Raw genomic sequence first — 17,941 nt, forward strand, 5'->3', positions numbered from 1 at the left:
AGAGACAAAGAGAAGGGAAGAGGGGGCAAGAGACCACAACCAAAGAGGAAGCGAGCAAGAACGCCGGCCAACCGGAGACGGGGCCCCGGCCGGGCCCGCCAAGAGGCGCCGACCAGACCAAGGCGGGCCCCAACCGGAGGCGGCGGCGGGGGCGGGCGCGGGGCGGGGGGGGCAACGGGCGGGAGGGGGGGGAGGGGGGGGAGAAGGAACCGCCAAAGAACGACGGGAAAGAGCAACAAAAAAGGGCGGACCAAGAGGAGCCACACAACCCCGGCAAAACAGAAGCAAGAAGGGCAAGAAGCACCCAGAAAAACAGAAACGCGGCCCGGACGGCGAAGAGCAAGAGCGCAAGGACCAGAAGGAAGGAGACAGGGGAGAAGAGAGCAAAAGAACGCCCAGAAGAGAGCGAAAACAGAGCAAAAGGGCAGAGAAAACGAACCGAGGGGAGCGCGAGATAGAGGGCAGGCGGGGAAACGGGGCACAGAACGCGGAAAGCGGGACAGGGGGGGAGGGCGACGGGAGGGCGCGGAAAGGCGCGGGGAGAGAGGGAAGGGGGAGAGGGGGGGGGGCGGACAGAAGAGGGGGAAGAGGGGGCGGAGGAGGGGGGAGGGCGCGGGAGAGGGGACGGGAAAAAGGGAAAACGACGGGCGGGAGGGGGGGCAAGAAACGGAGAGAACAGGGAGCAAGAGGCAAGAACACAAGCAAGAAGGCAAAAGGAAAAGGGGGGGGGGGGGGAAGGAAGAAGACACGAAAAAAGGAGGAGGGAAGAGAAGAACGAGAGAAACCGAGGGAACCAAAGAAACCAAAGGCGAAGGAGAAGGAGAGAAACCGAGGCGCGGAAGACCAAAGGGAGAGGAACCGAGGCCAAGGGGCAAAGAAAGAGGGAAGAGGGGCCCAAGAAGGCGCGCAAAGGAAAGAGAGAGAGGGAGCAAAAGACCGGAAACCGCACGAGAAACCCGGGGGCGCGAAGCCGCAAAGACGGGGAAGAAGCCCAGGGAGCGGCAAGGACCGCGAGGAGGCAAGCGGCAAGCAACGAGAGGCGGAGCGAGGGGCCGGCGAGGCAAGAACGAGGCCACGAACCGAAAGCGAAGGGGGAAGAAAGGAAGAGGGAGGCGAGGCCACGAAGCAAGGGGCGAGGCGAGGCCACGACGAGCCACGAAGGGAGGCCACAAGGAGCCAGAAGGGGCGGACACAAGGGGAAAGAAAAACGGAAGAAGGGGAGGGAAGGAAAGCCGCCGCAAAACGGAGAGGGAGGGGCCCGAGGGAGAGGGAGAGGGCAGCAGGGGAAGCGAAAGACAAGGGGAAAAAGAGGCCGAAACCGAAGCGAGAAAACAAGGAAAGAGAGGGGAGGGAGAAAAGGAGGGAAGGAAGCCGGGCGAAAGACAACGAGGGGGGCGCGGGAGGCCAAACAAGGGAAAGAAGGAGGACCAAAAAGAAGAGGGCGGAGGGGGCCGAAGGAAGCACCAAAAGCAGCACGGAAACAAGGAGAAAAAGCGGGAAGGGCGGCAGCGGGGCAAAGGGGCGGGACGGGGAGGGCCACCAGCGGGGAAGAGCACCAAGGAAGAGGGGCGGAAGGGGGGACGGGGCCGGGGGAGGGGCCCAAGGGGGACGCGGAGGGAGCGGCAGGAGGGGGGGCCGCAGCAGCCGCCCCGGCGGGAAAAGGAGGCGACCGCGAAGCGGGAAGCAGGGGCGGCGAGCCAGGAGAGCACGGGAAAGGGGCCACGAGAAGACGGGCCGCGAGCGAAGGGAAGGAGGAGGGGGCCGGGGGGGGCCACCAAGGAGGCGGGAAGGAGGGAGGGAGGGGCCGGGGGAGGAGCCCACGAGAGACCCGGAGGGGAGGCCAGGGGGACGGGGGCCGAGGAGGCGCCCAGGCGGGAAAAGGAGGCGGCCGCGAAGCCAAAGCGGCAAGGAAAGACAAAGGAGCAAGCGCACGGGCGGGGGAGCACGCGCAGGGAACGGGGCGGGGGAGGCGGGACACGAGGCGCGCCAAGCAGCAGCCGACAAGCAACAAGGAAGGCAAGGAAGGCGAAGGACACAGCAGGGAAGGGAAACAGGCGGGAGAGGGAAGAGAGGCAACAAAAGGAGACAGAGGAAAGGGAGCCAGCGGGGGGGAAGGGGCAACAAGCACAACAGCGGGCCGCCGAGAGCGGAAGGCGAAACCAAACACAAAAGCCAGGGAAAGAGCAAGGAAGGAGGGAGAGGGAGGGGGGGGGAAGGAGCACAAGGAGGAACAGAAGAGGCGACAGCGGGGGCGGCGGGGGCCAAGGAAAAGAGCCAGGCAAAACAGCAGCACGCGGGGGAAAACCAAAGGGGCCGGAGGGGAAGCAACAAGGAAACCAGGGCCCAAAACAAAGCAAAAAGGGCCAAGCCCAGGGACGGGGAACCAAAACCCCGGGAGCAAGGAGGAGGGCACAGAAGAAGGGGGCAAAGGGGCCGGAGAACGGCCAGGGAGGCCGGAGCGCGAGCAAAGAAAGGGGGAGGAAAAGCAAAAGGAAGGAAGCGCGGAGGGAGGGAGGCAAACAAAGGGCGAACACAGCGAGCAAGGAGGCAGGAAGAGAAACAGGGCAAAGCAAAGCGAGAGAAGGGAAGGCAGGCGGGGGAAAGAAAAGGGAGGAGAAAGGGACGCCCCGGCCGGGCGCGGGCGGACGAGCCGGGGGAGGGACCAAGAGAGGGGGCACGGGGACACCGGGGGCGGGGCCGGGCCACGGGAGCACGGAGGGGGGGCCCGGGGGGGGCGACAAACGGAGGGAGAGGAGGGGAGGGGGGAGGGCAAGGCCAAACAGGGAGGGGCCACGGGGCGCGCGGGAGGGCGGCCGGCGGGGAGGCGGGGGGAGAGCGGGCAGCAAGGGCAAGGGAAGGGCGGCGACGGGGGGAGGAGACAAACGAGGCAAGACAGAGGGAACGCCAGGCAGGGGAAACACAGAAGGGGGCCGCAGGCCAGCAGAACGGAGGGGCGGGCAAAGGGCAGGGGCGACCGAACAAGAGAGGAGCAGCCGGCAGGGGGAGAGGAGCACACAAGAGGGCAGCAGAGGAACGGGGAAGAGAGAAAGGAAGAAGAGCCGGGGGGGGACGCGAGCGGCGCCGGCAGCAGGGAACCAGGGCAAACAAGAAGGAGGGGGAGGAGGAAGCAAAGGGAACGGAAGAAAGGGAACCAGAGCGGCACGAGCCACAGGGGGGCAACGGCGAGAAGCGAGGACCAGAGCACAAGCAGGCGCGCGAAGGGACCCGGGAGCACAAAAGAGAGGGCGCGGGGAGACGCAGCGGCGGGGAAAGGGGGAACAGGCAAAACCGCCGGAACAACAACAGGAGGACGAGACGCACGAGCAACAGAGGGAGAAGCAGAAGCGAAAGGGAGGAAGGGGGCGCCCGCAACAGGGGCAGGGGGGGGGCAAAAGGGGCACAAACCGCAGCCGCAGAGGGAGAGGCAAGACAAGAAGGAAAGGGGCAGAGGGGGGGGGAGCGGAACGACCCGCGGGGGAGGGCAAGCACGAGCGAGGGGGCCGCGCCCAGGACAGCGAGAACAAAGCAAGGCGCGAGCAGGGGAGGCCGCACGGCCGCACGGACCGGGCCGGACCGGGGGCGCGGGAAGCAGCGCGGGGAGGAGGAGGGGCAGCACGCCGGGGAGGGGGGGAACAAGGGGGGGCCAGCGGGAGGCACCAGGGGGGGACGGGGACAGGGCAGCGCGGGAGGGGGCCGCAGAGGCACGGGCAGCAGACAAGGCAGCAGAAAGGGGGGCAGAGCGCGGAAGACGCAGGCCACAGCGAAGGGCGAAGGGCAAGCCAGGGACGAAACGAGCAACAGGGGGGGCGCGGCGGCAGGGAGGGCGCCCGGGGAAGCAAAAGAGGGAGAGGGGGGGGGACGCAGCAACGGACGGGGGCCGGGCACCGGGCCCGGCAAGGGGCGGGCAAGAGCAGAGAAAAAAGAGGGAGGACGAAAGGGGAGGCGCAGAGCGGCCCGCACGGGAACCCAAGAGGCAGAGGGAAGAAAAGGAGCAACGCGCGCGCGAGGGCGGGGCGCCACCAAGAGAAGGCAGACCCCGGAAAAGAGGGAGCAACGAGCCGAAGGGGGGAAGAGCAGAAGAGGGCGGGAAAGAAAAAAGAGGGGCAACAGCAGGCGCCCAGGCGAGGGAGGCGGGAGGGCCGGGCGCACCGGGGAAGGGAGGAAGGGCAGGGGAAGGGGGCCGAACGCCGCAGGACGCGGCGGGAGCCGGGGACAGCGAGGAGCCACGCGGCCGGCGGGGGGCAGGGGGCGCGCAGCAGGGGGGGGGGGGGCACGGGCGGGGAGCGGGGCGCCAAAGGAGGCAGGCGGGGGAGGAACCGGGCGAGCGGGGGGGCGAAGGCGGGGGAAGGGGGGAACGGGAGCAGCCAGCGGGAGAGGAAAAAAAAGAGCGAAAAAAAACAAGAAGAGGGGGAGGAAGCACGGGAGGGAAACCAAAAAGGGGGCGCGCGCCCGCACGAGGCGCAGCGCGCAGGGAAGAGGGGGAGGAGAGGGCGCGGGGGGGGCACGACACACGCGGACAAACACACACGCCACGCGGGGAGCGCGCAAGGGGCAGAGACGCGCACAAGCCGGGGGCCAAAAAGGAAAAGGCGAGGCCGGAACGCAAGGGGAGAGGGAGGCAACCGCAAAGGGCAAGAAAACGGACCGGGGAAGACGGCACAAGCCGGGGAGAGGAAGGGGGAGCGCGAGAGAGGGAAGAAAAGGGAGAGCAAGAAGCAAAGAAAAAGGACAAGACGAGCAAAGAAACGAAAGAAGAGGGGAAAGAAAAAGGAAACAAAGAAGGAAGGAGGGCAGAAAGAGAGGCAAGACCAAGAGCAAAAGAGAGAGACAAAGAGAAGAGAAAAGGGGGCACGGGGACCACAACCAAGAGGAAGCGAGCAAGAACGCCGGCCAACCGGAGACGGGGCCCCGGCCGGGGCCCGCCAAAAGGCGCCGACCAGCCAAAGGCGGGCCCCAACCGGAGGCGGCGGCGGGAGGGCGGGCGCGGGGGGGGGGGGGGGGCAACGGGCGGGAGGGGGGGGAGGGGGGGAGAAGGAACCGCCAAAGAACGACGGGAAAGAGCAACAAAAAGGGCGGACCAAGAGGAGCCACACAACCCCGGCAAAACAGAAGCAAGAAGGGCAAGAAGCACCCAGAAAAACAGAAACGCGGCCCGGACGGCGAAGAGCAAGAGCGCAAGGACCGGAAGGAAGGAGCAAGGGGAGAAGAGAGCAAGAGAACGCCCCAGAAGAGAGCGAAAACAGAGCAAAAGGGCAGAGAAAACGAACCAGGGGAGCGCGAGAGAGAGGGCAGGCGGGGAAACGGGGCACAGAACGCGGAAAGCGGGACAGGGGGGAGGGCGACGGGAGGGCGCGGAAAGGCGCGGGGGAGAGAGGGAAGGGGGAGAGGGGGGGGGGCGGACAGAAGAGGGGGAAGAGGGGGCGGAGGAGGGGGGAGGGCGCGGGGAGAGGGGACGGGAAAAAGGGAAAACGCGGGCGGGAGGGGGGGCAAGAAACGGGAGAACAGGGAGCAAGAGGCAAGAACACAAGCAAGAAGGCAAAGGAAAGGGGGGGGGGGGGGGAAGGAAGAAGACACGAAAAAAAGGAGGAGGGAAGAGAAGAACGAGAGAAACCGAGGGAACCAAAGAAACCAAAGGGCGAAGGAGAAGGAGAGAAACCGAGGCGCGGAAGACCAAAGGGAGAGGAACCGAGGCCAAGAGGCAAAGAAGAGGGAAGAGGGGCCCAAGAAGGCGCGCAAAGGAAAGAGAGAGAGGGAGCAAAAGACCGGAAACCGCACGAGAAACCCGGGGGCGCGAAGCCGCAAAGACGGGGAAGAAGCCCAGGGAGCGGCAAGGACCGCGAGGGGGCAAGCGGCAAGCAACGAGAGGCGGAGCGAGGGGCCGGCGAGGCAAGAACGAGGCCACGAACCGAAAGCGAAGGGGGAAGAAAGGAAGAGGGAGGCGAGGCCACGAAGCAAGGGGCGAGGCGAGGCCACGACGAGCCACGAAGGGAGGCCACAAGGAGCCAGAAGGGGGCGGACACAAGGGGAAAGAAAAACGGAAGAAGGGGAGGGAAGGAAAGCCGCCGAAAACGGAGAGGGAGGGGCCCGAGGGAGAGGGAGAGGGCAGCAGGGAAGCGAAAGACAAGGGGAAAAAGAGGCCGAAACCGAAGCGAGAAAACAAGGAAAGAGAGGGGAGGGAGAAAAGGAGGGAAGGAAGCCGGGCGAAAGACAACGAGGGGGGCGCGGGAGGCCAAACAAGGGAAAGGAAGGAGGACCAAAAAGAAGAGGGCGGAGGGGGGCCGAAGGGAAGCACCAAAAGCAGCACGGAAACAAGGAGAAAAAGCCGGGAGGCGGCGGCAGAGGGGCAAAGGGGCGGGACGGGGAGGGCCACCAGCGGGGAACAGCACCAAGGAAGAGGGGCGGAAGGGGGGGACGGGGGCCGGGGGAGGGGCCCAAGGGGACGCGGAAGGGAGCGGCAGGAGGGGGGGCCGCAGCAGCCGCCCCGGCGGGAAAAGGAGGCGACCGCGAAGCGGGGAAGCAGGGGCGGCGAGCCAGGAGAGCACGGGAAAGGGGCCACGAGAAGACGGGCCGCGAGCGAAGGGAAGGAGGAGGGGGCCGGGGGGGCGGCCACCAAGGAGGCGGGAAGGAGGGAGGGAGGGGCCGGGGGAGGAGCCCACGAGAGACCCGGAGGGGAGGCCAGGGGGACGGGGGCCGAGGAGGCGCCCAGGCGGGAAAAGGAGGCGGCCGCGAAGCCAAAGCGGCAAGGAAAGACAAAGGAGCAAGCGCACGGGCGGGGGAGCACGCGCAGGGAACGGGGCGGGGGAGGCGGGACACGAGGCGCGCCAAGCAGCAGCCGACAAGCAACAAGGAAGGCAAGGAAGGCGAAGGACACAGCAGGGAAGGGAAACAGGCGGGAGGGGAAGAAGGCAACAAAAGGAGACAGAGGAAAGGGAGGCCAGCGGGGGGAAGGGGCAACAAGCACAAAAGCGGGCCGCCGAGAGCGGAAGGCGAAACCAAACACAAAAGCCAGGGAAAGAGCAAGGAAGGAGGGAGAGGCAGGGGGGGGGAAGGAGCACAAGGAGGAACAGAAGAGGCGACAGCGGGGGCGGCGGGGGCCAAGGAAAAGAGCCAGGCAAAACAGCAGCACGCGGGGGAAAAGCCAAAGGGCCCGGAGGGGAAGCAACAAGGAAAGCAGGGCCCAAAACAAAGCAAAAAGGGCCAAGCCCAGGGACGGGGAACCAAAACCCCGGGAGCAAGGAGGAGGGCACAGAAGAAGGGGGCAAAGGGGCCGGAGAACGGCCAGGGAGGCCGGAGCGCGAGCAAAGAAAGGGGAGGAAAAGCAAAAGGAAGGAAGCGGGAGGGAGGGAGGCAAACAAAGGCGAACACAGCGAGCAAGGAGGCAGGAAGAGAAACAGGACAAACAAAGCGAGAGAAGGGGAAGGCAGGCGGGGAAAGAAAAGGGAGGAAAGAGGGACGCCCCGGCGGGCGCGGGCGGAAGAGCCGGGGAGGGACCAAGAGAGGGGGCACGGGGACACCGGGGGCGGGGCGGGCCACGGGAGCCACGGAGGGGGGCCCGGGGGGGCCGACAAACGAAGGGAGAGGACGGGGAGGGGGGAGGCCCAAGGCCAAACAGGGAGGGGCCACGGGGCGCGCGGGGAGGGCGGCCGGCGGGAAGGCGGGGGGAGAGCGGGCAGCAAGGCAAGGGAAGGGCGGCGACGGGGGAGGAGACAAACGAGGCAAGACAGAGGGAACGCCAGGCAGGGGAAACACAGAAAGGGGGCCGCAGGCCAGCAGAACGGAGGGGCGGCAAAGGGCAAGGGGCGACCGAACAAGAGAGGAGCAGCCGGCAGGGGGAGAGGAGCACACAAGAGGGCAGCAGAGGAACGGGGAAGAGAGAAAGGAAGAAGAGCGGGGGGGGACGCGAGCGGCGCCGACAGCAGGGAACCAGGGCAAACAAGAAGGAGGGGGAGGAGGAAGCAAAGGGAACGGGGAAGAAAGGGAACCAGAGCGGCCACGAGCCACAGGGGGGCAACGGCGAGAAGCGAGGACCAGAGCACAAGCAGGCGCGGAAGGGACCCGGGAGCGACAAAAGAGAGGGGCGCGGGGAGACGCAGCGGCGGGGAAAGGGGGAACAGGCAAAACCGCCGGAACAACAACAGGAGGACGAGACGCACGAGCAACAGAGGGAGAAGCAGAAAGCGAAAGGGAGGAAGGGGCGCCGCGCAACAGGGCAGGGGGGGGGCAAAAGGGGCACAGACCGCAGCCGCAGACGGAGAGGCAAGACAAGAAGGAAAAGGGGCAGAGGGGGGGGGGAGCGGAACGACCCGCGGGGGAGGGCAAGCACGAGCGAGGGGCCGCGCCCAGGACAGCGAGAACAAAAGCAAGGCGCGAGCAGGGGAGGCCGCACGGCCGCACGGACCGGGGCCGGACCGGGGCGCGGGAAGCAGCGCGGGAGGGAGGAGGGGCAGCACGCCGGGGAGGGGGGGAACAAGGGGGGGGCCAGCGGGAGGCCACCAGGGGGGACGGGACAGGGCAGCGCGGGGAGGGGGGCCGCAGAGGCACGGGCAGCAGACAAGGCAGCAGAAAGGGGGGCAGAGCGCGGAAGACGCAGGCCACAGCGAAGGGCGAAGGGCAAGCCAGGGACGAAACGAGCAACAGGGGGGGCGCGGCGGCAGGGAGGGCGCCCGGGGAAGCAAAAGAGGGAGAGGGGGGGGGACGCAGCAACGGACGGGGGCCGGGCACCGGGCCCGGCAAGGGGCGGGCAAGAGCAGAGAAAAAAGAGGGAGGACGAAAGGGGAGGCGCAGAGCGGCCCGCACGGGAACCCAAGAGGCAGAGGGAAGAAAAGGAGCAACGCGGCGCGCAGAGGGCGGGGGCGCCACCAAGAGAAGGCAGACCCCGGAAAAGAGGGAGCAACGAGCCGAAGGGGGGGAAGAGCAGAAGAGGGCGGGAAAGAAAAAAGAGGGGCAACAGCAGGCGCCCAGGCGAGGGAGGCGGGAGGGCCGGGCGCACCGGGGAAGGGAGGAAGGGCAGGGGAAGGGGGCCGAACGCCGCAGGACGCGGCGGGAGCCGGGACAGGAGGAGCACGCGGCCGACGGGGGGGCAGGGGCGCGCAGCAGGGGGGGGGGGGCACGGGCGGGGAGCGGGGCGCCAAAGGAGGCAGGCGGGGGAGGAACCGGGCGAGCGGGGGGGCGAAGGGCGGGGGGGGAACGGGGCAGCCAGCGGGAGAGGAAAAAAAAAGCGAAAAACAAGAAGAGGGGGGGAGGAAGCACGGGAGGGAAACCAAAAAGGGGGGCGCGCGCCCGCACGAGGCGCAGCGCGCGGGGAAGAGGGGGAGGAGAGGGCGCGGGGGGCACGACACACGCGGACAAACACACACGCCACGCGGGGAGCACGCAAGGGGCAGAGACGCGCACAAGCCGGGGGCCAAAAGGAAAAGGCGAGGCCGGGACGCAAGGGGAGAGGGAGGCAACCGCAAAGGGCAAGAAAACGGACCGGGGAAAACGGCACAAGCCGGGGAGAGGAAGGGGGGAGCGCGAGGGAGGGAAGAAAAGGAGAGCAAGAAGCAAAGAAAAAGGACAAGACGAGCAAAGAAACGAAAGACGAAGACGGGCAAAGAAAAACGCGAAACGAAGAGGGGAAGGACGGCAGAAAGTAGAGGCAAGACCAAGAGTCAAAGAGAGATCACAAAGACGGGCGCCGCCGGGGGAGCCGGTAAGGGCCGACGGCGGGGGGCAGCCAAGGGCGGGGTAAGAAGAGGGGAGCAGGGGGCCGGGGGCCACAAGGGAGCCCGGGGCGGGATGGGAAAGAGAGAGGGCGGGGGCAGGGGAAGCCCGCCACCGACCCTACGGCCCAGAACGACGGTGTTTGTTGCTGTGTGTGTGTGTCTGTGTGGATCAGGGGAAGAGCGCCCTACGGACGGCCCGGCGCGGCGGCGCCATGCGGCGCCCAAGCCGGGGGGCAAGGCGAGGCGGCCCGCCGCGGCACCGGGGCCCGGAGGCGCGGCGCCGGCGGGGACGCGGCATCCACGGGCGACCCGCCGGGATGGGGAAGGGGCCCAACGGGCCGGGGGCGGCCGGCCCCATCGGGAGGGGCCCCGACCCGCGGGGGGGCCCAACGGACGCCTGGGGATCCCGGCCCGAAGGCGAGGGGGAGGGGGCGGGACGGGCGGAGGCAGAAAGGAGGCGTGAGAGAGGCAGGCCGAGGGAAGGCGGAGAAGCCGGGGGCGAGCGGAATATGAAGGAGAACCCCGGAGGAAGGGGCCGAGGGGGCGAGGACACGCATAAGGCGGGCAGGAGACAGGGGGCGCCCCGGTCCGCAAGGGGGAAGGGGGGGGTGCAGGGACGGGGAGGGGGGACGGCGGCAGGAGACCCCAAGGGGGGGCGAAGCAAAGGGCGGTAGGCCGGAGCCGGCGGGGCAGAAGCCGGGCGAGGGCGGCATGAGGAGACAGCGCGCGGCGGCCGGGCACCACCACGGGGGGGGCCGAGTGCAAACGGGGACCAGCAGCGGCGGCGGGCAGAGGCCGGGCGGCGGGGCAGAGGACGACGCGGTGCGCGGCCGCGCGCCACGTGGGGGGCAGCACAACAGGAGGATGGAGCGGCGGCGGGCAGCGGGGCTGCGGGCGCAGCGTACCCTGCGGGGCGGGGCGAGACAGGGCAGGGGGCCGGCGGGGCTGGGGGCAGAGCGAGAGGCGCGGCCCGCAGGGAGGGGCAGGCGAGGGGGCCGTGGGGTGCCAGCAAAGGGGCCGAGCGAGGATAGAGGGGAGGGGGGAGGGGGACTGCAGCGCGCGACCAGAGGAGACGGAAGAGAAAGCGGAGAGGCGGGGGGAGGCAAGGAGGGGGCGGGGCGTTTAGCGCTAGCGGCGAAGGCGGGGCCCGAGACGAGGGCTGGGGGAGGCGGGGGCGGGTAGGCGGGGGACGGGGCGGACCGGAGTCTGTTGCGAGGCGACGCCCGGGGTGGAAAAGCGAGAGGCGCGAGCGATGATGTCGGCAGGCTGCCGAAATGGGGGGGCACGGAGAGCGAAGGAGAGGGAGAGAGCCTCAGAGGGACGCTGGTAGGGCAACCCGGAGGGAGGGGGGGACCAGCAGCGCGCGCGGCGGAACAGAGGAGGCGGCGGGCAGGCACAGAGGAGGAAACACCGGAGCGCCGCGAGAGAGGCGGAAGCAGCCGTAGGAGAGAGGGGACCGGGCGGAACCGGAGCGGGCCAGGGGGAGGCGAGGAGAGACGGAGGGGGGGGCGAGAAGGAAGCCTGTGCGGCACCGGAGGGTTCGCGAGCGCAGGGGGAGGCCAGAGCACCCGGACGCGGAGGCGGGAGGGGGTGATTGGAGGAGCGGGGACCGTGAGGAGTAAAGCTGGCAAAAAGGGTGATAAAACAAGGGCGGGGCGCGGGGGACAGCCGGGGCCGAAAACACAGATGCGGGCGGCAGCGGGCACGGGGAACGCGCAAAGGGCGATGTGAGGGGGAGGGGGCCAAAGGCGGAGGAAGGACCGCCGCTATGCGGCAAAAAGCCGAGAAAAAAGGCGCGGCGGGGCCGAGGGCGCAGTGGCTCGAAGCAGGGGTGAGGAAAGAGCGCCAGCGGGCGGGAACGAGACACAAGAGGCGAGACGACCGCGTTGCGAGACACTGAGTTGTGGGTCAGCAGAAGGCGCGCGACGGCGGGGCCCGCGCGGAGCCACGCGCCGGCCGTGAGACGGGTGCAGTCCAGGCGGGGGAAGAGGGGCGAGGACGCAGCCGGGAGGGGGCTGGCGAATGCAGGATGACCGGAAAAGAAAGGGAAGGAGCAACATGAAGGAGAGACCCAAGGGAGGGAGGGAAGGGGGAGTGAGGGCCTGAGAAAGGATAACGATGGGCGAAAGCGGGGGAGGGGACCACACAGAGGCGAGCGGGGACGGGGGGAGAGGGGAGGCAGGGGAAAAAACGAGGTAAGGTAGATGCGGACACCAGGAAGAGGGGGGCGTGGCAAAGAGGCAAGGCAGAAGCATACAACTGGCAACAAGGCAAGGAGATGCGACGGGTGAGGTCGCGCAGAAGCAGGGCAAGAGGTCGCGGGGGAAGAAACAGCGTGGGACGGAGGGGAGGGGAAGGAGGGCAGGGGATGGCGCCAGCTGACTGAGGGGCCCCGGTTGGCGGGCGCCAAAACGAAAGCGCGGGAGAGAAGCAACAAAAGCAAAGACAGATGGCCAGAGGGGGATAAGGCCCCGCAGGGCCAGACCCACGAAAGCGAAAAAACCAGCGAAAAAGCACGGGACAGGAAAAAAGGCCCGACCGCGGGAGAACGAGAGGCCCGGCCGGGAGGCCAGCAGAGAACGAGCACAATACCCCCGCGGGGCGAAAGAAAGACGAATGAGAGGCGAAGGACGAGACATGGAAGGGACAAGGCGGGGAACCAGCGCAGCGGGAGAGCCACGAGGGAAAGATACCACCACCAGGGGCCACAGCCGGGCTAGACCCGCGAAGACGCCCCACCAAGGCAGACAAGCCAGCGCCGAGCGGGAGGACCGGGGCCGGCCTGCACAGCAACAAAGGGACCAACGAGTCGTGGCTCCAGTCAGGAGGGCACCGGCCACTCAGGCCCCCCTGCCGACAAAGGGGCGAAGGCAGGGGCGCAGCACACAAGGCAAACCAAGGCAAGGGCCGCGGAACACAGCGGGGCACACGCCGCGAGGGCGAGGACGGCCCGGAGGACAGGCCAAAGAAGAACAAACAAGACAACACAAAGCGCACACCACGCACAGCGGGGTGCGAAGCGAGGCGCGCCAGATAGGAAAGTGAGGCGGCGAAAAAGAGCGGCATCAGCGCCAAAACGGCGCGCGCAGGCAACAATAACTGAGAGGGCAGCCGCTAGGCCAAACAGAGAAGGACAAAGCAACCTCAAGAGCAACAGAAACGGCGATAACTCGGCACCAGCACATAAAACCAGAGATCCCGAAGGGGAGGAGCGCGACGAGTGGGCCAGCAGCAATGCCGGGACGACCGCATAGGGAGGGGAAAAAGGCCCGAGCCCGACCAGGCCCGGGCAGCCCGGCGCCAGCGAGGCATAAGTGCGGGCCGGCGGGCACCCAGACGGGGAGGGCGGCGAGGCGAGAGGTCAAAGAAGGCCCGGGCAAAAGTCGCGAAACAAAAGAGCAGATCGAGACCATGCCACACCGCCGAGACGCATAGGAAACAGAACACGGCCCAACAGAAGTAAGGAAACAGGACCGAACAAGCATAGGACCAGGGTGGCCGGGACCCGAACAACGCGTAGGGGCGTGGGAGGGTAAGTGGAGAAGGAGGAAGAACAGGCCAAACAAGAAACAAAAAAGGGACCCTCCGTAGGAGCCCCGCCCCCCGCGAGAGGCCAGAAGGGACGCGGGAACACCCCGGGGGACGAGGCCCGAAACCTAAGGTAAAGCAGGGAAGGAAGCTACCGAAGAGAAAGGAAAGTAAAGCACATACAAGTAAGGAGCGGAGCGCCCACCAGAGGCCAGGGGCCCGGAGCCCGAACCCAAAGCCGGAGGCCGAAAAGGAAAGAGCAGGGAGCCCAGACCTGAGAGGATAGGAGACCCGAAAAGACGCGGCCAGAGAGAGAAAGAGGGAAAGAGTAATAAGGCACCCGAGAAGCCCCACCATCAAGAAAGGCCCGCACCACTACAAGAATGCGGCCAAGAAGGCCCGTAAGAGAAAGCAAGAAAGAATGAAAGCCAGCAAGAAAGACCCGGCAGAGCCAGGAAGGAAGGAAGGCGAAGATAGGAACCCAGGCGCAACAAAACCGGAAGGGGCAGAGCGTAGGAGGGCCCGCGGAGTGAGGCCGGGAGGCGGGCCCAACAGAAGGAAGAGCCAGGAGAGGACAAAGGGGGCCAAGCACAAGAGTCGAGGCTCCAAAGAAGCCGGGAGGAGGGGGCAGCAGGGAGGGGAAAGGTGGCGGAGGAAAGAGAAACACTGATGGGGAGGAGAACGGAGGCCGGAAAGCCGGGCGAAAGAGAACGCGGGACGGGTGGTGGCGAGAGGTACGGGAGGAGGGACGCGGCGGCCCAGGGGAGGGGAGGTATGACAAGTGCGGCCGAGACCGAGAAAGAGGCCACAGCCAGAGCAAGGGGGGCGAGGCGGCAAGGCAAGAAAAGGCGGAAGTGCGGGACACGGGGGGAAGAAACCGGAGGGCGAAGGGGGACGCAATGGAGGGGCGAGGCGGGGACTGGACGAGCAAAGGGAGGCGGGACGCGAAGCAAGCGGACGGGCGGCAACCGGAGAGGGAGGGCGGGGACGCGGGCGGGAAGCGAGGAAACGATGAGCCGACGCGAGGATGGGAAGAGGGAACAGCGAGGGACGGGAAACGACGAGGCGGCAGCAGGGACAAAGGGTGCGCGGGAGGAAGGCGAGGGGAGCCAGCGGAGCGGGAGGGAGTAGCAGGGGGGGCAAGAGGCGCGGAGGGGAACGGGACGAGGGGCAGAGCAAGGGGGAGCAGCAGCCGAGGGGGAGCGCAGGAGCAGGAGAAAGGGGGGGCGTGGGGCCGGGGGGACCGGGGCGGGAGCAAGGGGCGGGCGCGGGCCGAGGGGGAGCCGGGGAGCGGACAGACGACGGGGGGGGCGGGCGGAGGCAGGGAAAAACCCGAAAAAAAGAAGGGCCGGGGCAGGCGGGAGGGGGCGGGAAGCGGGAGACAGTGGGCGCCAGGGGCGGGAGAAAAACAAGCCCGAAAAGAGGGGCCCGGGGCCCGGCAAGAGCAACGAGACCGCACACCGCCGAAGCACCAGGAGGACCAACAAAGGCGAGGCAAGAAACAACCCCAGCGCAGCCGGACCAGAGCCAAAAGCCGAGTGACGCGCAAGCACGGCGCAACAGACCCGGGCCAGCAGGGCGCAGGCGTGGGACCCAGCTGGCATAAGGAGAGAACCGACGAGCGCGAGAAAGCACGAGGGAGGGGGGGCGGAAGGGAGAGGGGAAGAGGGGGGGGAGAGCGCGGCGGGGGCGGGCGAGGGAGAGAGGAGACACGGGCGAAGGCCGGACGGGCAGGGAGAGAGGGAGCGGCGAAAGGAAGGGCAGCGGGCGGGGGGCGGGGGGAGGCGGGAAAGGCGGGAGGCGGGGGGAAGGGGGGGGGGGAGCCGCGGGGGCCGAAAGGGGGGGGAGAGGGACAGGAGGGAGGGGGAGGGGACGGAGCAAAAAAAGCAAAAAAAAAAGCAAGAAGGGGAAAAAAAAAAAAAAAAAAAGAGAAAGCAAGAAAGAAGAAGAAGAAGGGGGGGAAAGAAGGGGGCGGGGAGGAGAAGGGGGGAGGGACAAGGAAGGGGAAAAGGAGAAGGGGGGAAGGAGGGCGGGAGAGAGGCCGAAGGGGGGGGGGACACGGGAACCCCGGGGACAGGCGAGGGGCGCGAGCGGGGAGAGGGGGCGGGCAGAGCGGGCGGCCAGACGGCCGGCGGGGGGGCCGGGGGCGGGCAAAGCGGGGGAGGGGCGGGGCGCGGAGGGGCCGGGGCGGGGCGGCGGGCGCGCAAGGGAGGACCGACCGCGCGAGACACCCGGACGCGCAAAGGCGGGGGAAGGCGGCCAAGGGACGGGGGCGGGAACGGGGAGGGGGAAGCCAGAGCAACGGGAGGACCGGACGAGAAGGGGCCGGGGGGAAAAAGGCGGGGGAGAGGAGCGGCCACCGGGAGCGAGACACGAGGGGAGGGGGGGGGGGAAGAGGGGGAGGGCACCCCCAGAGCCAGAGAAGCCACCGCGGACCGGCGAGCGGAGAAGAGGGAGGGAGCGAGCCAACGGGGGGGGGCACGAACGGGAGGACGCACACAGCGGCGGGGGGAGAGAGGGGGGCCGAGACAGAGGGCGGAACAAGGGCCAAACCGGCCCCAGACAGGAGAACAAAAAGAGAGACAGGGGACGCAAACGAAGGAAGAAGGGGAGCAACGCGCACAGCAAGGGCAACCACCACACAAGGAGGAGCGACACCGGCCACCAGCAGGAAGAGGGGAGCCGAGAGGGCAAAGGAGCCAACAGCGGAAGGCGGAGGGAGGAAACAGGAAACAGGAAAGGCCGAACGGCACCGGGGAGAAAGGACCAACCGAAGACAGAGAAGGGGAGAAGGCGGGGGAAACGCGGGGGAGGGAAAGCAAGAGGCGGAGCGGACAAAAAGGAGGCGAGGGGCGACAGCGGGGAAGGGGGAGGCAGGAGCGGGGGGCGAAAAAGAAAGAGAGAGAGAGGGGCGAAGGGGAGGCCCGAGGAAGCGGGGGGGCAAGGGAGGGAAGAGAGGCGCCGAACCGGGCGGCCGAAAGCGGGGGGCGAGGAGCGGGAAAGAAAAGGGCAGGGAACGGGGCAAGGAACAAAGGCAGGGGAGGAGGACGCACCAAACGAGAAAGAGGGGGCGGAAACAGGGAGACAGACAGGAAGAAGAGACAAAAACGGGGCGCGGGGCGGACAGGGAGGGAACGGAGAAAGGCGAGGGGGAAGGAGGAGGCAGAGAGAGGACACCCGGGAGGAGGCCGGGGAGGCGGCACGGGAAGCGGAAGGCAAAAAGCAAAGAGAGGAAAAGGGACAAGGCCAACAAAGGGGGCAGCAAGAGGGAACAACACGCGGGCACCCCGCAAAGGCGGGAGGAACAGCCGCCGCCAAGAGAGGAGGCACGAGACAAAGGGAAGGAAAAGGGAAGGGAGGCAGGGAGGCCGCAACAGGAGAGAGAAGGGAGGGGGAGAGAGGGAAGGGAGAGGCCACAGAGCGCGGGAGGGCCCGAACAAGAGGGGAGGGAAGAGAACAAAACAAGCGGAAAAGGGGCGGCGGGGCGGGAAGAGAAGGCGGAGGAGGAGGGAGGGGACCAGGGGGAAACCCCCAAGGAACAGGGGAGGAGAGAACCAGGCAGACCGGGAGAGGGGAGGCGAAAGAGGCGGAGAGGGAGGCGAGGCAGACGGGGGGGGGAAGGAGGGGGGAAGGGGCACCCGGGAAAAGAAGAGGAGGCGCAAAGAGAAAAGAGAGGGGGGCGAAAGGGGCAAGGAGAGAGAAGGCGGGGGCGAGGGGAAGAGAGGCGAGAAGGGGCACAAAGGGGGCGAGGGCAGCGAGGGGGAAAGGGCGCCAGGGACCGGGGCGGAAGCAGCCGAAAGCCGGAGGGGGGCAAGGGGGAACGGAGGCAGGAGAAGCGAGAGGAACCAAACAGGAGCGGAGGCCGGGAGCGAGGAACAGGGACGCGGAGGAAAGCGGGGGGGAGAAGAGCCCAAGGCAGGCGGCGCAGAGCGGGGAGGGAGACCAGGGCAAGGGGACAGAAAAAGAAGGGCGGAGGGAAGGAGGAACACGGAGGGGGGCACAGGAAGGGAGGGACAGAGGGCGGGCCGCGGGGGGAGCCGAAACAAGGAGAAGAAAGGCAAGGGACAGGGAGGCAAGCGCGCAAACCAGCCGCAAAGAAGGAAGAAAGCAAGAGAGAGAAAAGGGGAACCGCCAGGGGGGGAAGGGCAAGCACCACGCCAAGCCGCGAACGCAGGGGGGAGCCAAACAAAGGGACCACAAGCAGGGAGACAGGGGAAAGGACCAGCCCAAGGGGGCAAAGGGCAACCAGCGCGGGGCGAACGAAAAAGGAGAGGAGAGCAAGAGAAAGGAAGGGGAGGCACGGGAGACGCACGGGGAGGCCAAAAGCAGGCAGGAAAAGGCGCGAGAGGGCGGGGCCAGGGGGCGAGAAGGACGACGGGCGAGAGGGGGGAGAAAGGGGGGGGCCGCCAGACAGCCGAGAGGCCGGAAGGGGGAGGGGACGAAAACGGGAGGGGAGAGAGAGAAGGAAGCACGGGAAAGGGAGAAGGCACAGGGGAAAACGGCGGAGGGGAAACACGACGGGCGCAAGGGGGGGGGGGCAAAGGCAAGGGGAGGGGCACGGGGGCGGGGAGGGGAGCAAGGGGGGAAGGAGGGAGCACAGAAAGGGACACGGGGGGGGCCAAAGAGGGAGGAGGGGGGCAGGGAGAGGGGCAGGGGCCAAAGAAGAAAAAAGAGGGAGAAGCGGAGGGGCAGAAGGGGGCGACGGACCA

The 17,941-nt window shown here is 67.9% G+C and overlaps 1 protein-coding gene across 1 annotated transcript; it reads left to right on the plus strand.

Annotated features, from left to right (window-relative positions):
• Nucleotides 1-282: 282 nt before the first annotated feature.
• On the plus strand, nt 283-17,561 carry LOC109171307 (hornerin-like; the record flags this gene model as incomplete). The annotated part of the gene is made up of 3 exons (XM_019320382.1): nt 283-2,589; nt 5,110-8,256; nt 15,834-17,561. Coding segments are annotated over 3 exons (7,182 nt in total), but the record flags the coding sequence as incomplete, so codon positions are not given.
• Nucleotides 17,562-17,941: the final 380 nt, after the last annotated feature.

Source organism: Ipomoea nil, unplaced genomic scaffold (assembly GCF_001879475.1).
Source record: "Ipomoea nil cultivar Tokyo-kokei standard unplaced genomic scaffold, Asagao_1.1 scaffold3410, whole genome shotgun sequence".
In the NCBI taxonomy this organism is placed as follows: Eukaryota; Viridiplantae; Streptophyta; class Magnoliopsida; order Solanales; family Convolvulaceae; genus Ipomoea; species Ipomoea nil.